Source organism: Pogona vitticeps, chromosome 2 (assembly GCF_051106095.1).
Source record: "Pogona vitticeps strain Pit_001003342236 chromosome 2, PviZW2.1, whole genome shotgun sequence".
In the NCBI taxonomy this organism is placed as follows: Eukaryota; Metazoa; Chordata; class Lepidosauria; order Squamata; family Agamidae; genus Pogona; species Pogona vitticeps.
This window is the reverse complement of record NC_135784.1, coordinates 34,485,804-34,507,077: the sequence shown is the minus strand read 5'-3', so window position 1 is coordinate 34,507,077 and position 21,274 is coordinate 34,485,804. Positions and strand designations below refer to the sequence as shown.

The 21,274-nt window shown below is 45.0% G+C and overlaps 1 protein-coding gene across 2 annotated transcripts in view; it reads left to right on the top strand.

Moving 5' to 3' along the window:
* LOC110079907 (uncharacterized) overlaps positions 1-13,605 on the top strand; it is a 29,975-nt gene extending 16,370 nt beyond the window's left edge. For both annotated transcript variants that reach the window (XM_020795367.3, XM_020795368.3), the window contains exons 5-6: positions 5,410-5,542; positions 6,724-13,605. In XM_020795367.3, coding sequence (XP_020651026.3) covers positions 5,410-5,542; positions 6,724-6,906 — 316 coding nt within the window. In that variant the 3' untranslated portion in view covers positions 6,907-13,605. The remainder of the gene's footprint in view (positions 1-5,409; positions 5,543-6,723) is intronic.
* Positions 13,606-21,274: the final 7,669 nt, after the last annotated feature.

Below are 21,274 nucleotides of genomic sequence, written 5' to 3'. Positions count from 1 at the left end.
AGGCCATCCAGCCTCTGTTTAAAAACCTTCAAAGAAGGAGCCTCCACCACCTTTCGAGGCAGCCTATTCCACTGCCAGACAGCTCTGACCGTCAGGAAGTTCTTCCTAATGTTCAGATGGAGTCTCTTTTCCTGTAATTTGAAACCATTGCTATCACTTGGTCAGTCAGCCAATTACAAATCCACCTAACAGTAACACTATCTATCCCGCATTCTGCTAGCTTCTTTGCAAGAATGTCATGAGGAACCTTGTCGAAGGCCGTACTGAAATCAAGATATGTTACATCCACAGCATTCCCGTCATCCTCTAGGCCTGTAACTCTATCAAAAAAGAGATCAAATTAGTCTGGCATGACTTGTTTTTGTTGATTAAAAGCTGTGAGTTTGACTAAAAGAATAAAACAAGACTGTTAGTTGTGTTAGGAGAGCCGTAGCGTTGTTTATGGCCGCTCCGGGCCTCTTTAAGAGGTGCAAGAGCTGCCCCAACAAGATTGCTCTCTCCGAGGGACACTTTTGTTGTTTGTTTTGTCTTGGGCAAAGCCTCCGCCCAGCTTTCCCTAGGAAGCTGGGCTGAGGCTGAAGGCCAAGTATGTTTGCATGGAGATTTTGCTGAGTTTTTTTCCTGGGTTTTCTTTTTGTCTCCCCTACCACATGGGCTGGAGGTGGGGCCTAGTGGGTGGGGATTTCTGCTTTAAATGAGCATGTCCCAGGACCCTGGGCCTTTTTCTCTAGGAAGCTGGGCTGAGGCTGAAGGCCAGGTATGTTTGCATGGAGATTTTGCTGAGTTTTTTTTCCTGGGTTTTCTTTTTGTCTCCCCCACCACATGGCCTGGAGGTGGGGCCTAGTGGGTGGGGATTTCTGCTTTAAATGAGCATGTCCCAGGACCCTGGGCCTAACGGCACACAAAATTCTCAAATTCTTTGATTGTATCTCTGGCCGTAATATGGTAAATAGGAAAGCCAATTAGATTTGCATACACCTGGGAGGCAGGAAAGTTTTAAGGGTTGGGTCATACTTCTGCACTATTAAAGAGCAGGCTGGGTAGGTGGGGCTCGTCAGCCATGGAAGGCAGCCCATCTAGGAGAAGGAAAACTCCGATTTCAAACCTCCACTGCCTTGCGGCTATATCCACTCATGAAAAGGGTTCAGGAGTTAATCTAGAGGCAAAATCCAGAGCTGGAGTTCCGGAGGCAGTTCGTGTCGTTCTGCCAACTCCTGCGACGTTGCTGGAACCAGTCGTATTGGCTCTTGCCTTTCCATTGGACGATTTCAGCAACGTGGAGAGGGGGGATCTTCTGCTTGGGTAACAGCCTATCCTCCATATTACTTTACCCAGGCTTCATGCTCTGGAGAGGACACTCCTCGATTTAGAGCATGTTACCATAGTCTCTCAAGACTGAAGGATGCCTATGATGATGTCTTGGGGAGGAACACCAGCTGGCCCTTTGTGGGGTGTGTAAAAACTTCACTGAACCAGCTTTGAAATGGAGGCTTCAATGCCTCTGTTCTTTTCTCTGGGAAAACTCTCTGTCTCCAACCCCAGAGGTACCACAGGTGAAGCGACAGCCCTCGGTCTTGGGTTCGCCACCACCTCCTAAAGCCCAGAAGGGTTCTAAAATGGCAGCCAAGCACCAGGCGTCTTCCTCAGGCTTGAGGTCAACAGCTATGAAATTGACACCGAAGCCTCCCTCAGAATCGGGCCCCAAAGAAGAAAAAGAAGGCTCCGGAACTAGGTCACTTGGCAGATAAATTAGCTTCGACACCGGATACATCCCAGTGGCAATCAGTATGCCTTAGCTTACCATTGGGGGACGAAGATGGTCCGCCCCCAGTGCCAGAGGCCTCGCCATCCCCATGCCTCAGCTACTCTCCTAACTGGGGCAACACCTCTGCAGAAGTATAATTGGCACAGACTAGCCTGCAAACTCCTCCAGGCTCAATTGGGCGGCATGTCTCCATCTTGCTGCTGGAATCAGTACTGATGAAGGTGCCTAGGAAGAGAACACACAAGTCACAGCACCTTGAGCCACCGCACGAGCCTGAGCTCCCTCGGCATCGATTGGTCCCTGGTCACGATCACGAGCGCTATAGGAGATTGAGCTACTATGACCATCCGCCGTGCTTTGATCCTGACGACTTCAAGCCCAACTTACAACTTCAAGCCCAATTTGCACTCCTATCCAAGGGCCTACAGGTTCGTACTATTGTCATTGTTACTACCATCCCTATTCACTCTCGCCATCAACCTCTCCCCCTCAATATCAGTGTTTTGAGGATTGCCCTGCAGGTACTTAGGGTGATTTCTATCCTCCTCTACCGCCGCAGCCCCATAAGAGGCATCTGCCTCTGGATTATGGTCCTGCAGTTTATCGTCTGGTATCGGACCCTGAGAGTGCACAGGTGGCTCTGGAGTAGCTTCAGTCTCCAGCCCAGTGCCCTAGAAGAGATGTAGGTAGACTGGTAACCTGAGTCGATACCGTCACCTACTATCCGCAGCCCAGTCGGGGAGATTATTCCCCATGTATCGACCAGGAGACGTTAGACTCTGATTCACTGGCCTCAGGCGGGGAGGAAGACTTACCTCCCAATGTTCCCACGCCCAGTTCTGGTGTCGTGGAGAATCATCCTCCCTCTCCATCTGAGGACTATACTTCTTACTCCCAGCTTATTCTTCGCATTGGAGGAGTGACATACGAATTGAAAGCCCTCCTCTTCAGGTTGCCGACTGCCCCATGGTTGTTCATGAAGTGCTTAGCCCCTGTGGCAGCGCATTTGCATCTCCAAGGTATCACGGTGTTTCCTTACTTGGATGACTGGCTGCTGTCTGAGGCCCAGGCCAAGTGAGATACGACACTAACTTTATCTCTGCTATCAACCGTAGGTCTGAAGGTCAATTTGTAGACGTCAACAGTTCGTCCCACTCAGCGAATTGCTTATATTGTGACTGTTCTGGATGCTTTGTCAGGTCGAGTCTCACTACTTCTGGACAGGATTTCAAAGATCCGGTCCATGTTACACTCTTTCCGCTGGGGAGCTTGGGTACCAGCCTTTCAAGTTCAGTGGCTGCTTGGCCCCGTAGCATATACCACAGCCATGGTACAGCATGCCTGTTTGAAAATGAGGTCGCTTCAAGTGTGGTACCCCTCCCTATTCGCTGTAGTGCTCAATCCTCCAATCAAGCTTCTGCACGTCATGGTGGAACTGGCCGCCCAATTATCCTGGTGGGATCTACTGCCCAGTCTGATGGTAGGAAGGTCCTTTGGCCAGTTGTCCCCCTCTATTCAGCTAACTAAAGACACCAGCTGAACAGGTTGAGGTGCACACCTGGAGTCCCTCACGATACACAGTCTTTGGTCTTCGACGGAAGCACGCCTCCACATCAGTCATCTTGAGCTCCTGGCAATTACCTAGGCTTTTCAAGCATTCAAGCGTTGCCTAACCGGTCGAGTGGTTCAGGTTGTAATGGATAACATGATGGTAGTATTCTATATCAACAAGCAGGGGGGCACCCACTTGCTCCTGCTGCTCTATCTAGCCGTCGGTCTCTGGGAATGGTGTTTTGTCCACCACATCTACCCGGTGACGGTTCGTGTGGCAGCCCAGAGGAATGCCCAGGCGGACCACCTCAGCCGGCTCCAGTCCTGTTCTCATGAATGGGCCCTAGACAATACTATCTTTCATTGGCTTTGCCATCCGTGGGGCACCCCACAAGTGGATGTCTTTGCGTCATGGAACAGCAAGAAGTGCAGCTGCTACTGCTCCTGGGCAGGGGTGGGCCAACTCTCCCTGGGGGATGTCTCCATGATCAGCTGGTCCTCAGACCTGCTCTACATGTTCCCTCCAATCCCACTTCTTCAGAGAACCATTATCAAGATCCGGCAGGACAACACAAATGTCATCCTCTTATCCCCCTATTGGCCTCACCAGCCGTGGTTCTCTGCACTCTGTGACAGGGTGTTGGAATACATCCACCTGGCATCCATTCCCCACCTGTTGACCTGGGACATTTGCACAGGGAATGGCAAAATCTTCCATCTAGACTTGGACTCTCTTCACTTGGTGGCGTGGAGGCTTCCCTCTCTATAGCTGAAGTTCTCAGTTGTGCGCGTAAGCACTCTGTCTCCTTGTCATATGCCTATACGTGAAAGCTTTCTGCAAGTTTGTGTCATCCCACCACTTACCTGTAAGCCCGATGTCCTTCACTGCGGTCCTCCAGTGCCTGCTTCACCTGTTTCGTTGTGGTCTCTTCCACTCGACTCTAAAGGTGTATATGGCCACTATAATGGCCCATCAGCCACCCTCTTCTCATGCAGCCTCTCTTTTTTGACACCCCACTTTGAAACAGTTTTTGTGGGGATTGAAGAATATATGCATAGCCTATAGGCCTCTAACTCCGCAATGGTCACTCCAGCTTGTCCTGAATCGGCTTATGAAGCCTCCCTTTGAACCCTTGGCTACAATGCCGGACCATCTCCTGACCTTGAAGACTGCCTTTCTCCTTGCCATCACTTCGGCACAGCAAGCAGGAGAAATGGTGGCCCTGAGAGTGGACCTGTCCTTCCTCCAATTCCATCCCGACAAGGTGACTCTCTACCCAGACCTCTCCTTCCTTCCCAAGGTATCGTCTTATTTTCATTTAAACCAGCCAATTGTGATGCCCAATTTTTTTCCAGCACGTGCCCCACCTTTAGAGCGAGCATTGCATTCCCTGGACGTTAAGCGGACTCTCTCCTATTACGTTGCTCACACCTCGCTTTTCTGCAAAAAGGCTCTTTGTAGCCTTCCAAGGCACTTCTAAGAGTGCACCTGTAACTCTAGTTCTTCAAGTGGTCATCTGTGAATTTACACTCCTCACCTTTCCTCCTTGCTGTCTGTCATGTGAGCGCTTTCCATGCTGTGCAGTGGCGGATGGTTCTATGGAACGGAGGCACTCAGTGCCGGGGGTGGGGTTAAGGGCAGCATGTGGGAGGTCCCGGCACCAAGTTCTCAAGCTCTGGAAAGTTCTGAGGCTGCTCTGCACAAGAGCAGATTAACCCATTAGTGTGAATTCACAGATGACCACTCAAAGAACCAGAGTTACAGGTAAGTAACCTCTTTATCTGTCAGAGAATGCTTTAATTTATTTCAGAATCATACTATATTCTGAGATTCTCAAAACAGAATGAATTGTACAGTGTACATTATTAAGAGTCTTCATATCTGTATGTAGGAAGAATGTACCTTGGCCTTACGAGCACTCACTACTATTTGTGGAAATGTTTTGCACCTTTGTTTCCATTTCTTCCCGCTTTTTCTTTCTTGCAATGGAAGCAGCAGAATAGATGGGTTGGTGTCTGGCTGTTGTTTTTTTAAAGGGAAAAATCATTGACGTGAGAAAGACCTTGCTTACGTTTGGTTGCCTGTCTTCTAGGTGGGCCAGGAATCAGTTCTCCATCCGAGGTGGGAAGCCCCTTTGGATTGACCCTCATGATACAAGCGTCCACCACATATGTATTGATGACAACATTCGACTGAATGATTCGGACACCATTGTTCATCCTCAGGTAAGGTACAACAGTGTGCTTGGCTTGTGTCAATGTGCAATTCTCATGATGGTGATGAGGTGCTTTATTGTTAAACTTCTCCCAACAGATCCTGGAGGTAGACTGAGCAGATAGATTGTGCCCAAGGCCCTATGGCTGCATTTGCATCCTCTATCCAAACCTTGCCATTCTTAAGTAACAACGCCTGTCTCCCTGGAGACCTTTTCAGCACCTCTGTCCAGCATGGGGAGAGGACTGCTGTTGCACATTTAGACTGATCCAAAAGAATGGGGAGCAAGCTGCCTGTCATCACTGCAAGCAATTAGAGGTGAATTGTTTGCTGGCGTGGAACAGCAGGGGCTCAATGCCTGTTCGTGCTTCGCAGTTCCCTCTTGCCTTCAGCTGTCATGACTCATTCCTGCTCATCGCTGGAGCCCTGCAGCCTGCCTCTGAGCGGCGTGAGGCTCATTTGCAGCACTGTGTGTGCCGAAAGGGCAGTTTTCATGCTGGATGAGTACTGTAATTGGATGTAAAGCAGAGGGAAGGAAGGAGGGGCTGGTTTTCATGGCAGCCCTCTGTCTCTGCCTAAAAACTTTCCCTTAAAAGAAAGAGTGCACCGGAGTGATGAGTTGGACCACTGTCTTGAAAGAACAGATGGGCAGAGAAAGTTAATTGGATCCTGCTGGAGTCCAGCCACCCAAGTTATGTCTTGGGACACTTTGCTGCCCAGCATGCCTGTGCCATTTCTTCACCAAAAGCTCCAGCAGGAAAAATATTTAAGTGCCAGTTTCTTCCCTCTACACACACAAGTCCGGTTAATCTGACAACTTTTGGTTCTGCTCATCCAAGAATTGCCCGTGTGATTTTAGATCCCCTATTTTGCATTCCCTGTGCAAATTGCAGAAGAGGGGTGGGGGCAGGAACCGCACCTCCACATACACAGAGAGCAATCATGCTTGTAAAAATTCCCTTGGCAAACTCCTTTCTGGTCTTCTGGCAAGGAATAGTTACAGAGCTCCTTTGAGTTATTGGGACTTGAAAATTGACTTCTCGATATTTGCATTACATCTGAGGTTTACTTGGAGCCGTACCTTGTTGCTATCTGTCCCTAAAGGCTGGTCTTAAATCTCAGAATTTGCTTCTGATCAGCTAAAACCTTTGACTCCCTATAAAATCCTTCCTCTTTTTTTTAACCTTGGCAGGTGTTTTCAGGGCCAGGAAGCTGCAGTGTCCGGACACCTCCAACCTCTGAGTTATATGGCATGTGTCTGGTTCAAACAGACCTCCTGGAGGCCATTGCTGATGTGAACTATTTCTGCAGCTGCATAAAACAGTGTGAAGAGAACTATGAGAGATACTTGGCCAGGGCTGAAGATTATGTCTGAAGGGGTGTGTGTGTGAAGGAGGGGTCTCTTCGAAGTAGCGTTGGTGGGGTAATCCCCTCCTGTGTGATTTGGTGCTTGAGAGGGGAAAGAAGAGTCTGCTGTTGTAAGCTCCTTGGTTGCTGGAGATCCTTACTAGGCTCCTTTCTGCATCATGTATTTGCTTTTACTGTCCAGTCCCTGCTCTGTGTAGCAAATTCCTGGTCCTCTCTGGGAACCAAGGCCCAGGAAATGCTGTGTGTCAATTTCTCTGGTGCCATTTTAAGCTGCTGGGGAAAAGTGCTATTTTGTTTTATTTAATTATCATTCAGAACTTGAGATGTGGATGGAGAGAAGCCTATTGAGACCTCCTCGCAGCATAGGTGGCAAATTTTGCCTCAGGGTTTTCGAATCCACTCCACAGCTGCCGCCACTCCTTGTGCTTAGTGTTGGTGCAGGTAAAACTACTAGTTTGTTACACGGTCCATTTTTCAAAGCATTAAAATGGACTTCATTGACTCCTGTTTGTTGCCTATCATGACTGCTGCTTTGTAAGATAAATTTCAGGGATCAAGACCTGATTCTCAAACACTTATGAACTGACTCGATTTAGAGAATTCTCCATCTTTCCTTGCCATCAGCATGCCTACGACAAGACGATCAAAGTAGTCTGCTAACTTCCAAAATAAGGGTAGGATTGGGTTGTGCCTGAATGCCCTGTATCTGGCCTTGTTAATACATGTATGAAGCCACTCCCCAATCCCTGCTGTGCTTGCAGATTGGGGGAAGGCTGTGGCTTCCTAGACCTTCTGAATGGGTTGAACAACAAGACCCATTATGCCTAGACTGGATGGGAAGGTAAAATGTCCAGTTCAATTTTGGTTTTCATTCTGCAACAGAGATGACTTTACCTACTCTCAAACTTGCTTTCTCTCTATCTCTCACTCACCTACTCGTAGAACAGTGAGAGCAGAATTAAGGCTGCTATTGCTAGTTGTGAAAGGACTTTTGTTCACAGGGTCCCTCCCTTCTAATACTGTATGGAGAAGCTAGCGCTGCCTATTGTCATTGCTAGGAGGAGGCCAGAGGTGTTTGCTGCTGGAGAGAATGGCTTTACTTCCTTCCCCAGTGGGACTCCCGTTCTTTTGCCAGAAATCAGCAATTCTCTTTTTATTACCTGTTTTTAAAGTAGGTATTCTTCCCATGGGGATCTACTTGGACAAATGTGGAAACGAGGACTGTGAACTACAAGTTGATTCTGAAATTGGAAATGTTGTGTTGGTGCCCAAGATATTAAGAGAATGCTGGGTTTTGTTTTGTTTTGTTTTGTTGCAGTTAAGGGCTTATATCTGTGTTTTCATCTAGGCAGGGTCAAGAGTCGAAAATTATGGTCCACATGATTGGTGCAAGGAACGCCTTTTTGTTGTATGAATGCATAATCCATCTTTTTAGCAAGGGTAGATACAGTGGTGCCTCGCATAGTGATCGCTCCGTATAGCAAAAGCGATCGCTTTGCGATGGTCCCTATGGAGAAATTTCGCCTTGCGATGATCGCAGGGAAGCGATCATCGCAAAGCCTTCATTTTTGCACAGCTGATCGGCGGTTTCAAAATGGCCGCCGGGTCAACAAAATGGCCACCCACTGTGTTTCCTCGCTTAAGAGGCACCAAAAATGGCAGCCCCTATGGAGGATCTTCACTTAAAGGTTAGTTTTTAGCCCATAGGAACACATTAATCGCGTTTTAATGCGTTTCTATGGGCTTTTTATTTTCGCTTAGCGATGTTATCGCTTAGCAGTGATTTTTTTCTGCACGGATTAACATCGCTAAGCGAGGCACCACTGTATGGGGTTTTATAACGTAGAACTACCTCAGATCTCTTAAATCTGCCACCAAAGTACCCAATGGGCACTAAATGCCGTTTTTACCTTTGGAAGGGAATTCTTCTTCTTATTGTTGTTATTATATAATTTACTTAGGTTCTGTCTTTGTCCTTATAGGAGATCCAGGATGGCTCATATCAGTTAAAACAACATAAAAGTACAATTAAAACTCAGTAAGAGATGTTAAAAACAATCAAACTAATTGCAGTGTTGAAACACCCAATTTAACAACACAGCCACTCAATTCAGTATGCGTAGCAGTCTGTCATGGCCCCTATCTATCCAACTCAGTTAATATGCCAGTAATATGGTGTCATCTGCATGTGTTAAATTATTGATGTTTCTTCCATCAATTTTCACTTCTTTCATCTGAATTTAATCCAGCTTTCCATTTGATATGTTCTGCATACAGACTGAACAAAATACACTTTTGTATGGCACCTTTGCCTGTGTAAGATCGTTGTTTCTCCGTATTCTGTCCTAACACTAGCTTCTTGTATGCAGAGCAGGTTATGCATCCAGGACAATCAAGTGCTGAAGATCATCCATTTCTTTTAGAACAGTTTGTAGCTTCTCATGATGCACACAGTCAAAGTCTGTGCTGTAATTTAGAAAGCATGGAGTGATCTTCTGAAATTCTTTCATGTGTTTCAGTAGCCAGTAAGCAATTGTGATGTGATCTCCCTCTGCCTTTTCTTGAATCCAGCTTGAATTTCAAGCATTTCTTGCTCTGTACAGGTGTCTGTTGCAACACCTTTAGCATCCCTTTGCTTGCATGAGAAATTAATGCAATGACTAGACTCCTTGGCATCTCCAAGATTGCTGGAGGGCAAGTTGTTGTTGGCATAATTATGTTGTAAACTGCCTAGACCAGCAATGGTGAACCTATGGCTTGCGTGCCACAACTGGCACGCAGAGCCCTCTCTGTGAGCATGCGAGCCATAAGTTGCTATTGAGAAATAACCGTCATGGCCATAACATTGACGCTCTTCTGGGCCGCAAGCGGAAGGAGAACAGCTGATGAAGGCAGCGCTCGTGTGGTGGCTCCTACCATTTCCTGGGAAATGGAAAGAGCGTTTTGGCCGAGACAGATGAGACATAGTAGGCCACGTGGGAAATTCAAACGACTGGCCAGGCAAGTGGGCAGCTCGTCTTAGCCCATGGACTTGTACCTTCTCTTCATGAGCTGGTGGGGACGGTGTGACAAGGCAGGATCCAGAGGCTTCCCAGGTGTGGTTTTGAAAAAAGGGTGTTGCGGAGGGGAAGGCAGTAAACTGCAAACTCTCTCTTCTCATCATATGTGGCTGTCTATTTCTGGCCGCGGGGACTGTGGGGACTTGTTATTGTTCTTCTTCTTCCTCTTCTTCTTCTTCAGTACCAGGCATAGTCAGTCAAAATTATTTTAAAAACTTTGACTGGTATGATATAACAGATACAAGCTTTTGGGGGCACTTGGGCTCAAAAGGGTTCCCCATCACTGGCGTAGACAGTGTTCCAAACATTATGGGGCAGTATATAAGTCAAAACAACAACATTCTTGGGGTTTAGAATGTATGTTGAAAGTTTTAGTCTGTTTTCCTTAGGTAAAGGTAAAGGTTCCCCTTGACAATTTTTGTCCAGTCGTGTCCGACTCTAGGGGGCGGCGCTCATCCCGCTGTTCAAGCCATAGAGCCAGCGTTTGTCCGAAGACAATTTTTCCGTGGTCACATGGCCAGTGTGATTTAGACACGGAACACTGTTTACCTTCCCACCGAGATGGTACCTATTTATCTACTCGCATTTGCATGCTTTCGAACCGCTAGGTTGGCGGGAGCTGGGACAAGCAACGGGCGCTCACTCCGTCGCATGGATTCGATCTTACGACTGCTTGGTCTTCTGACCCTGCAGCACAGGCTTCTGCGGTTTAGCCCACAGCGCCACCACGCTTTTGTCTAAAAGAATTGTCTTTCCGCATTCTTCCCTGAGCATATATCTAGTTTCAATCAACAATTTTTTTATTTACATTCAATTGAGTTTAGTAATGCAAATCTGTTCTGGACTTTCAGTTCATCAAAACATGCTATTTAGATGTTAATAATTCTTGTTAATTACGACAATCTGCTCTGAGTCTTGTTTTGGCAGAGAGAATATTGCTTCTCTATATCCTATTTCGAACTGCATAGTCTGTTTTCTAAGAACAGCAGAGCTGGAAGGGAACCTGTGGATCACTGAGTCCAGCCCCTGGACGGGTTAAAAGGCACAGTGGGGAATCAAACTCCCAACTTCTGGCTCCACAGCCATTTTGCAGTCGGGTTGGTATTGTATGATCTAGTACCAGAAAAATCATTTATTTATTGAATGCATTGATGTAGCCAATTTTTTGCCAAATCACCCAAACTACAAATTTACAGAGTAGACCTTTGGTCTAGATGGGTGGGATAGAAATCCAATAATAAATACAGTGGTGCCCCGCATTACGATGACCCCACATGACAACAAAATCGCTTGATGATGACTTTTTTGCGATCGCTATTGCGACTGCAAAACGGTGGTTCCTATGACGTTTTTTGGTTTTACGTTGATTAGGTCCCTGCTTTGCGAACCGTTTGTTCGCAAAACGATGTTTTTTTGGCTCCTTAAAATGGCTTCCCTTCGCAAAATGGCTTCCTTCCCTTCGCAAAATGGCTGTTTTCCGGACAGAAGCTTTGGAAGACAGTGATTTTAAACAGCTGATTGGCAGTTCTCTATGGGCGATCTTGGATGGACGATGAGGTATTTCCCCATTGGAACGCATTAACCGGTTTTCAATGCATTCGATTTTGCTTAACAGCGATTTTCCTGGAATGGATTATCATCATCAAGCGGGGCACCACTGTAAGTAAGTAAGTAAGTAAGTAAGTAAGTAAGTAAGTAAGTAAGTAAGTAAGTAAGTAAGTAAATAAATAAATAAATAAATAAATAAATAAATAAATAAATAAATAAAAAACATTTCTTGCACACATGCAAAGCAACATAATTTTCTCATCTTCAGGTGTTGATAGCACAATTTGCCTGGCCTGGCAAATCTTAAGCAGGCACAGGGAATGTGGGTGGGGTGGGGGAACTGTTCCCATTTTGCAGGAGCAGTTTGCTTTAAAGACAACAATACAGTCAGTCCTAGACAATTCAAGTTGCCTCCTTGTCAAAGATGATGGCGCTTTTTGGCCTTTGCAAAATACAAGACTCCTTTGTCAAGGAGCAGCCTCTCCACTGTGTCAAACTTCCACCTGCCAGCTGCTTAGAAGCATAGGCCTGTCCATTCCCCTACTTCTCATCCTAACATGTGAATGGCAGCTGTCTCCTTGAAGCTTCTCCTCCTTAATTATGCATTCAGTTGCCATCGAGACTGAGGGATTAAGGCAGCAGCGGGCTCTGCTTTTGCAGCCAGCAGCGTGAGACACCTAGGTAGAGTTGGCACTCTGCAGTCCATGTCTCTTGCAGGAGATGAGATTACAGCATGTGTTCTGCTGCCAGCTCTGAAGTGCCCCTGTAGGACAGAGCAGACCCCCTCACTTCCTAGGAATACTTACATGAAGATCATATTTTCTATAATTGTAGGGTTAATTGATCTGGAACAAATACCATTCCCCTGCTTCCATAATCTGAGCTTCAACATGCTCAGGATCCTTGAGCATTTCCATCCATTTCAACCACCCTTATATAATCACAATTAACATAGCAAGGTTGGGCTCCCTTTCTCCCTCCCCCTTTTTATATAACCTTGGTAATGGAGAATTTAAATGCTTTTGGCCATTTGAGTAAAGAAACGAATGTAGCCATTATTTAAAACGATGTTTATCCGTGCCCATTTGATCTGGAGTAAAATAGGATGCTGTACATAAGTCCTCATTATGAGCACAAAAGAGTAGGCAAAATGTCTAGGATTAACTGTGGCCCATAGCCCATTGTGCTGACTAAGTAGATCAGTGTTTTAGATATTTAGCTATGGAGCCAGAGGTTGGGAGTTTAATTCCCCAACGTGCATTCCAAAAAGCCAGCCTGGGTGGCCTTGGGCAGGCTGCACAGTTTCAGGGTGCCCTCAGAAGAAGGGAATGGTAAACCACTTTTGAGTACTCTCCACCTGGAAAACCCTGATGGAACAGCATCAGCATCGTTATTCAAAAATGCCAGACACAGTCAATTAAAACATTGACTGGTATTATATAGCAGATAAAAAATTTAACCAAAAGCCTAAGTATCTGTTAAATATTGGCATAGTATGTATGGTGCTTCTAATGCTGATGTTTTTTGTAGCTCTGATGGTGTTATTTCTGAGATCTGTAACTGCCTATAATACTGTGTGAAATTTCTTGAAATTGTTCCCAAAGCCCCAGTGACTACAGGGACCACTGGAATGGTATTTCATTCACAAGCAAGATTTATTTATTTTATTTATTTATTTATTCGATTTATATCCCGCCTATCTAGTCGGTTAGGACCACCCTAGGCGGCTTACAGATGTTCTGATTTCCCAAATCTCTGTATTTTATTAGTTCTTCCAAGTCTTTATTTTCAACTCTGGCATCCCCTGGATGATAATGATTGCAAATTGTAGCAGTTTCTGTCCAGGGAAGGCCTGAAGATACCTGGCATAGTGTTCTTGGGGAATGCAGGTTATCACAAACACACGTGAACCTTCTTGAGTTGACTTTTAATTTATTGTAAAGGGTTTTGTGGGGGTGGGTGCACAGATTTGTGATATTTGTCTCTATTAGTTTTTTTTATTCTTCGCCTTTTCTTTGTGATATTTGTTACCTTGAGTTCCTGTTAAGGAAAATAAATGGACTAAAAGTAAAGCAATAAAAATAATTTTGGGATATTTACCCCATCTGTGCACTCTTTTTTATTTTATTTTTTGTATTCAATCACATTATTTTATTTAAGCAACTCCCCCACACACATTTTACTTCATAGAGTGCAAATGCTGACTGTGACAAATATGGCATTCTAAAAACTGTGTGTCATGCCCAAACAATCTAATTTTGGACTAAGAAAACTCAGATTCTGTGCTTCAATTAAATTACGGTGATCGAAAGATATGCAAGATATGGATATTCTGGCTGTTTCATATACAGTATATGGTTCCAACTTTTTTCCTAGTAGATTCTTGTGCTTTTAACAGCTATTCCTATTTGCTATTGCAGAAATATAGCAGATGGACTTTTTTGAAATGAGGACAAAGTGAAAATAAATGCTTCACCTGTTACACTTACGCATTAAAAGCAAAGCTTTATTGGAAGGAATGAAGATGAGTCCCATTTGAACAGAACTATATTTTGAAAATGTATGTTAGCATTTTAAAAGCTATATTCAATTATTACAATGTTTTATTTAAATTAGTATAGGTAAAGGTAAAGGTTCCCCTTGACATTTAGTGCAGTTGTGTCCAAAAACAGTTTCCATGGTCATGTGGCCAGTGCGACTAGACACGGAACGCCATTACCTTCCCACCGTGGTGGTACCTATTTATCTACAGTGGGGTCTTGACTTGAGAACTTAATCCGTATTGGAAGGCGGTTCTCAAGTCAAAAAGTCTGTAGGTCAAGTCTCCATTGACCTACAGTGCATTGAAAACTGATTAATCCCGTAATAGGCCGTTTTTGTTCCATTTTGGTTTTTTTCTGGTCTGTAAGTCAATTCTCAGGCTGCAAGTCAAACCTAAATTTTGCAGCCAGAGAAGTCTGTAACTCAAAAAGTCTGTAAGTCAAGCCGTCTGTAAGTCAAGGGTCCACTGTACTTGCATTTGTATGCTTTCGAATGGCTAGGTTGGCAGGAGCTGGGACAAGCAGCGGGAGCTCACTCTGTTGTGTGGATTTGATCTTACGACTGCTGGTGTTCCGACCTTGCAGCACAGAAGCTTCTGCGGTTTAACCCACAGTGCCACCATGTCCCCAAAAAAACTGGTATAGAAATTGTTTTGAAAAGCATTGTTCAATGTGACTTTATGTGCCATGTAAATCACATGGAGAATTCTTGGATGTAAAGTGTAAATGGCTATTTTAAAAACACATGTTAGCCAGATAAGACGAAGAGCCATAATAAATAACTTGAACAGAGCTTCCATGTCCAGAAGCAATTTACCAGTGATTACCCAAATGTTGAAGACAACAGAAAGTTTATAACCTTCATGTCCTGCTTTTGAGAAGTCCCAGTGGCATTTGTCTACATATGGGAGACAGAATGTTAGACAAAATGTTGTGTAAGTAGAGTGGGGTTTAAAATTTCTAATACTGCCTAATAAATACAATATGTCCCACATCTCCTGTTTTATTATTAATCACAGTCACACAATTGGTGTGACTTCATTGCCTACCCCATAGTATACAAATTAGCTGTAGCATTCCAACTCATTATGAATTTATAATGTGGTGCTTAGTTCTAAGTCGGTTCCTCACCTTTGGCAAACTGTCAAAGTATGACAGATGGATCCAGCCAGGTGTCAGAGAGCTGGATAGCTGGAAAGTATCGGGATATTTAATACATCGTATTTGTCTATGTGCATTGAAAATATTTATGTGTTGATCATGACACGGGACAAATGTCTGGGCAGTGGCAGCTCCTGATTCTGACCAAACAAGTATTTCCATGGCTCTGTATATAAAAACAATATAAGGATTCTAGGGAAAATATAATGTAAATATGAGGTTGACCACAGCAGCATGGATGCCTCTCTTGGTGGGCTATCTTGCCTCCACCCAGGACCTGAGGGGTTTGTACAGTCAACTCCCCAGTAGATCTGGTGGGCACCAACTTATCAGAATTGTCACCAGGGGAACCTACACAGAAGGAATACAGGACACAGGAGAAGGGAACCTAGATAGGGGCTTTAGAGAGGGAGAGACTCAGGGAGGAGGAGGAGGAGGGGAAAAGCTCCTAGGAGCTGGGTAACATAAAGAGAAGCACTGGAGATAAAAGATGCTGAGAGGGAGAAAAGTGGAGCAGGGGAATCCAAATTGGATATTTACTCTCTGACATCCTGGTGGCGGAGGATGAGGAAAAAGGGACCTGCCTTGGAGGATCCTGATGAGGGCACCCAGGCTGGGGAAGACACACACACATCTCTGGAGAACCTAAGTCCCCAAGGGAGTGGGATTAGAAACCCATGGATTGCAGGCTGGCTTTACTCCCAGGAGGTACAGGAGGGCACTGAACTCTCAGTCTCTGGCTCCACAGCCAGAGACCTAAATCACTGAGCTATTCAGCTGGCTAATATCAATAACTACATAGTGTCCTTCTTCATGGATTGCTGCCTTGTCGTGGCGAAGGGGCTTGAGTAACTCAGAGAAACTATGGGCTATGCCGTGCAGGGACACCCAAGACGGACAGGCCATAGTGGAGAGTTCCGACTAAACGCAATCCACCTGGAGTAGGAAATGGCAAGCCACTCCAGTATCTTTGCCAAGAACGCCCCATGATCAGAAACAAAAGGCTAAAAGATATGACGCTGGAAGATGGGCCCCTCAGGTCGAAAGGCGTCCAACATGCTACTGAGGAAGAGCGGAGGACAAGTACAAGTAGCTCCAGAGCTAATGAAGTGGTTGGGCCAAAGCCGAAAGGACGCTCAGCTGTGGACGTGCCTGAAAGTGAAAGGAAAGTCCGATGCTGCAAAGAAAAATACTGCATAGGAACCTGGAATGTAAGATCTATGAACATTGGGAAGCTGGAGGTGGTCAAACAGGAGATGGCAAGAATAAACATTGACATCCTGGGTATCAGTGAACTAAAATGGACAGGAATGGGCGAATTCAGCTCAGATGATTATCATATCTACTATTGTGGACAAGAATCCCGTAGAAGGAATGGAGTAGCCGTCATAGTCAACAAAAGAGTGGGAAAAGCTGTAATGGGATACAATCTCAAAAATGATAGAATGATGTCAATACGAATCCAAGGCAGACCTTTCAACATCACAATAATCCAAGTTTATGCACCAACCAGCATTGCTGAGGAGACTGGAATTGAACAATTCTATGAAGATTTACAACACCTTCTAGAACTGACACCAAAGAAAGATGTTCTTCTCATTCTAGGGGACTGGAATGCTAAAGTAGGAAGCCAAGAGATAAAAGGAACAACAGGGAAGTTTGGCCTTGGAGTTCAGAATGAAGCAGGACAAAGGCTAATAGAGTTTTGTCAAGAGAATAAGCTGGTCATCACAAACACTCTTTTCCAACAACACAAGAGGCGACTCTATACATGGAAATCACCAGATGGGCAATATCGAAATCAGATTGATTATATTCTCTGCAGCCAAAGATGGAGAAGCTCTATACAGTCAGCAAAAACAAGACCTGGAGCTGACTGCGGTTCTGATCATCAGCTTCTCATAGCAAAATTCAAGCTTAGACTGAAGAGATTAGGAAAAACCACTGGGCCACTCAGGTATAATCTAAACCAAATCCCCTATGAATACACAGTGGAAGTAAAGAACAGATTTAAGGAACTAGATTTGGTGGACAGAGTGCCTGAAGAACTTTGGATAGAGGCTCGTAACATTGTCCAGGAGGCAGCAACGAAAACCATCCCAAAGAAAAGGAAATGCAAGAAAGCAAAGTGGCTGTCCAACGAGGCCTTAGAAATAGCAGAGAGGAGAAGGGAAGCAAAATGCAAGGGAGATAGGGAAAGTTACAGAAACTTGAATTCAGACTTCCAAAGAATAGCAAGGAGAGACAAGAGGGCCTTCTTAAATGAACAATGCAAAGAAATAGAGGAAGATAACAGAAAAGGAAAGACCAGAGATCTGTTCAGGAAAATTGGACATATTAGAGGAACATTTTGCGCAAAGATGAACATGATAAAAGACAAAAATGGGAGGGACCTAACAGAAGCAGAAGACGTCAAGAAGAGGTGGCAAGAATACACAGAGGAATTATATCAGAAAGATTTGGATATCCCGGACAACCCAGACAATGTAGTTGCTGACCTTGAGCCAGACATCCTGGAGAGCGAAGTCAAGTGGGCCTTAGAAAGCCTGGCTAACAACAAGGCCAGTGGAGGTGATGGCATTCCAGTTGAACTATTTAAAATCTTGAAAGATGATGCTGTTAAGGTGCTACATTCAATATGCCAGCAAGTTTGGAAAACTCAACAGTGGCCAGAGGATTGGAAAAGATCAGTCTACATCCCAATCCCAAAGAAAGGCAGTGCCAAAGAATGCTCCAACTACCGTACAATTGCACTCATTTCGCACGCTAGCAAGGTTATGCTCAAAATCCTACAAGGTAGGCTTCAGCAGTATGTGGACCGAGAACTCCCAGAAGTACAAGCTGGATTCCGAAGAGGCAGAGGAACTCGAGACCAAATTGCTAACTTGCGCTGGATTATGGAGAAAGCCAGAGAGTTCCAGAAAAATATCTACTTCTGCTTCATTGACTATGCCAAAGCCTTTGACTGTGTGGACCACAGCAAACTATGGCAAGTTCTTAAAGAAATGGGAGTGCCTGACCACTTTATCTGTCTCCTGAGAAACCTATATGTGGGACAGGAAGCAACAGTTAGAACTGGTCATGGAACAACTGAGTGGTTCAAAATTGGGAAAGGAGTACGGCAAGGCTGTATATTGTCCCCCAGCTTATTTAACTTATATGCAGAATACATCATGCGGAAGGCTGGACTGGAAGAAACCCAAGCCGGAATTAAGATTGCCGGAAGAAATATCAACAACCTCCGATATGCAGATGATACCACTCTGATGGCAGAAAGTGAGGAGGAATTAAGGAACCTTGTAATGAGAGTGAAAGAGGAGAGTGCAAAAAACGGTCTGAAACTCAACATCAAAAAAACTAAGATCATGGCCACTGGTCCCATCACCTCCTGGGAAATAGAAGGGGAAGATATGGAGGCAGTGTCAAATTTTATCTTCCTGGGCTCCATGATCACTGCAGATGGAGACAGCAGCCCTGAAATTAAAAGGCACCTTCTTCTTGGGAGGAAAGTGATGACAAATCTGGACAGCATCTTGAAAAGCAGAGACATCACCTTGCCAACAAAAGTCCGAATAGTCAAAGCTATGGTTTTTCCTGTCGTGATGTATGGAAGTGAGAGCTGGACCATAAAGAAAGCAGACCGCCGAAGAATTGATGCCTTTGAATTGTGGTGCTGGAGGAGGCTCTTGAGAATCCCCTGGACTGCAAGGAGAACAAACCTATCAGTTCTAAAGGAAATCAACCCTGAGTGCTCCCTGGAAGGACAGATCCTGAAGCTGAGGCTCCAGTACTTTGGCCATCTAATGAGAAGAAAAGACTCCCTGGAAAAGACCCTGATGTTGGGAAAGTGTGATGGCAAGAGGAGAAGGGGACGACCGAGGATGAGATGGCTGGACAGTGTCTGCGAAGCAACCAACATGAACCTGACACAACTCCGGGAGGCAGTAGAAGACAGGAGGGCCTGGCGTGCTCTGGTCCATGGGGTCACGAAGAGTCGGACACGACTAAACGACTAAACACACACACACACACACATAGTGTCAGATCAATTCCAACTTATAATGACCCATCTAGGGTTCTCTCTGCAAAAAATATTTTAAGAGGTGGTTTACCAGTCCCTCCTGGTGGCATTCTGGGTATGTGTAGATTGCTCAAGGCAGCCCAGGTGGCAGGACTCTTTAACCCCATCAGCCACACACATTTAGTATTAGTATACTTGCACAGCACCGTTCACTTCACTGTAGGATGCAGCTTAATTAAGGACATGGATTTGGGTAGATTAATCTGGTGATTAAATTGGCAGCGGGTAAAACCATTTCTTCTGAACTCAAACCTTTACTTGCTTTGTTCTCAAATGACTCACATGTGTTGTAGCAGCAGGAGGCATCATCTTAGGAAAAAGCCTCTTTGTGTGTATGAGAGAGAACGAGATGGGAGCTCTCCTTTCTTTTTAGCTGGAGATTGCTGTTTGCTGTGCTCACCCCAACCATACTGCAGAGTGAGATGACTGCTTTCATCAGAAGATGTTAGGGGACACAGAGCAACAAATATGTGTTGGAGGGAAAATATTTTTACACTCTCAAGATTTTCATGCATGCCTGAAGATGTTATTTCTTTAATCATAAAAGTTCAAGCTGAATGTTTGGTTTTAGTGGTCTAATAAAAGTGTAGTCTCTCCTGAGGACGTTTACTGTGCAATGGACCACATCTCTCTCTCTTTTATTGGAAGAGAGAATTAGTGCTATTTCAGGTTGTTCTTCATCTCCTAAGCTAACCTGCTGCCCTCAGGGATACAATGGAATACACTTTTGTACAGCCAGTAGTTCTGAAGTAACATTTAATTGCCAGAAGTCCTGTTAGCTTCTGACCATGGAATATGAGGGCACCATTTTGTCCTTTGCCCTCAGGCAGCAAAATGTTTTTGTCCAGCTCTGTGAGCTTCTCTTGAGAATATTTTAAAAACCCCCTGTGGATCAACTGACACCCTTTAGCAGCAACATAACCTTATAATAAATCCTCAAACATAAGCCTCTTCAATTCAGTGCATCTTCTAGATAGGAGTTTAGTAGGGAGGGAGGGCAAGGTATGGCTCTGGGGCCTCATGCATCCCCTTAAGGCTGATTTAATAGAACCTAGACCTCTTTCTTTTCCTGATGGGGGAAAAGTGAATTCCAGCTGTTGGAAGTCTCTAGTTGTGGCAGTTCACCTTACCAACAGATCACAAACACCCCTTCACTGCTTAATATCTCCAAAAATCCATCTTCCAAATCATTTACTTCTATCCAATTCCAACTTTATTGGAGTGTTTAGCGTTTGGGGCTATGATCCCGTGGTCTCCATCCTTGGGCCTCCAGATGTTCTTGGACTTCAACTCCCAGAAATCCTGGCCAGCAGAGGTGGTGGTGAAGGCTTCTGGGAGTTGTAGTCCAAGAATATCTGGAGGCCCAAGGTTGAGGACACTAGAAGTTTCTACAGCTACATAGTGGCAGAATTTTGGTTGCTGGACCTGCCACAATTGTCCATCTCTGATTTGCAGGTTTGCTCCTAAGGGTGCGATTGTATATACACACTTACTTGAGAGGATGTCCCACTGTACTCAGTATGCCTTGCTGCTCAATATACATGCATTGAATTGACATATAAATGTGATTTTAGTCCATGGATGGGTGATCACAACCATTTATTGATTCAGTGTTGCAGCCACATTTCACTGAGGCAAGAGCACTTCCTAGTGGATTATGACCGATGTTGCCCTGCGGAAGGGAAGACATGAACCATGTGCATTTCCTGCTACAGGCATCGAAATATTTTGTGTCTATGCAGGTGAGTTATGTCAATAGTCAGGGCCAACTCTATAATTAGGTGATCATCTATAATGCAGTGATCACCTCATGGAGTGGAGGGTGGGAAAGAGGTGGCAATGGTACCCTCCCAGCCATTCCTCCTAAACTTCCCAGCTCTTCTCCTTTATTGGGAGTGGTGGTGGTGTTAGAGCTATGTAAGCCGCACAACTGATTGATTCAAAATTGGGAAAGGAGTGCAACAAGGCTGTATATTGTCCCCCTGC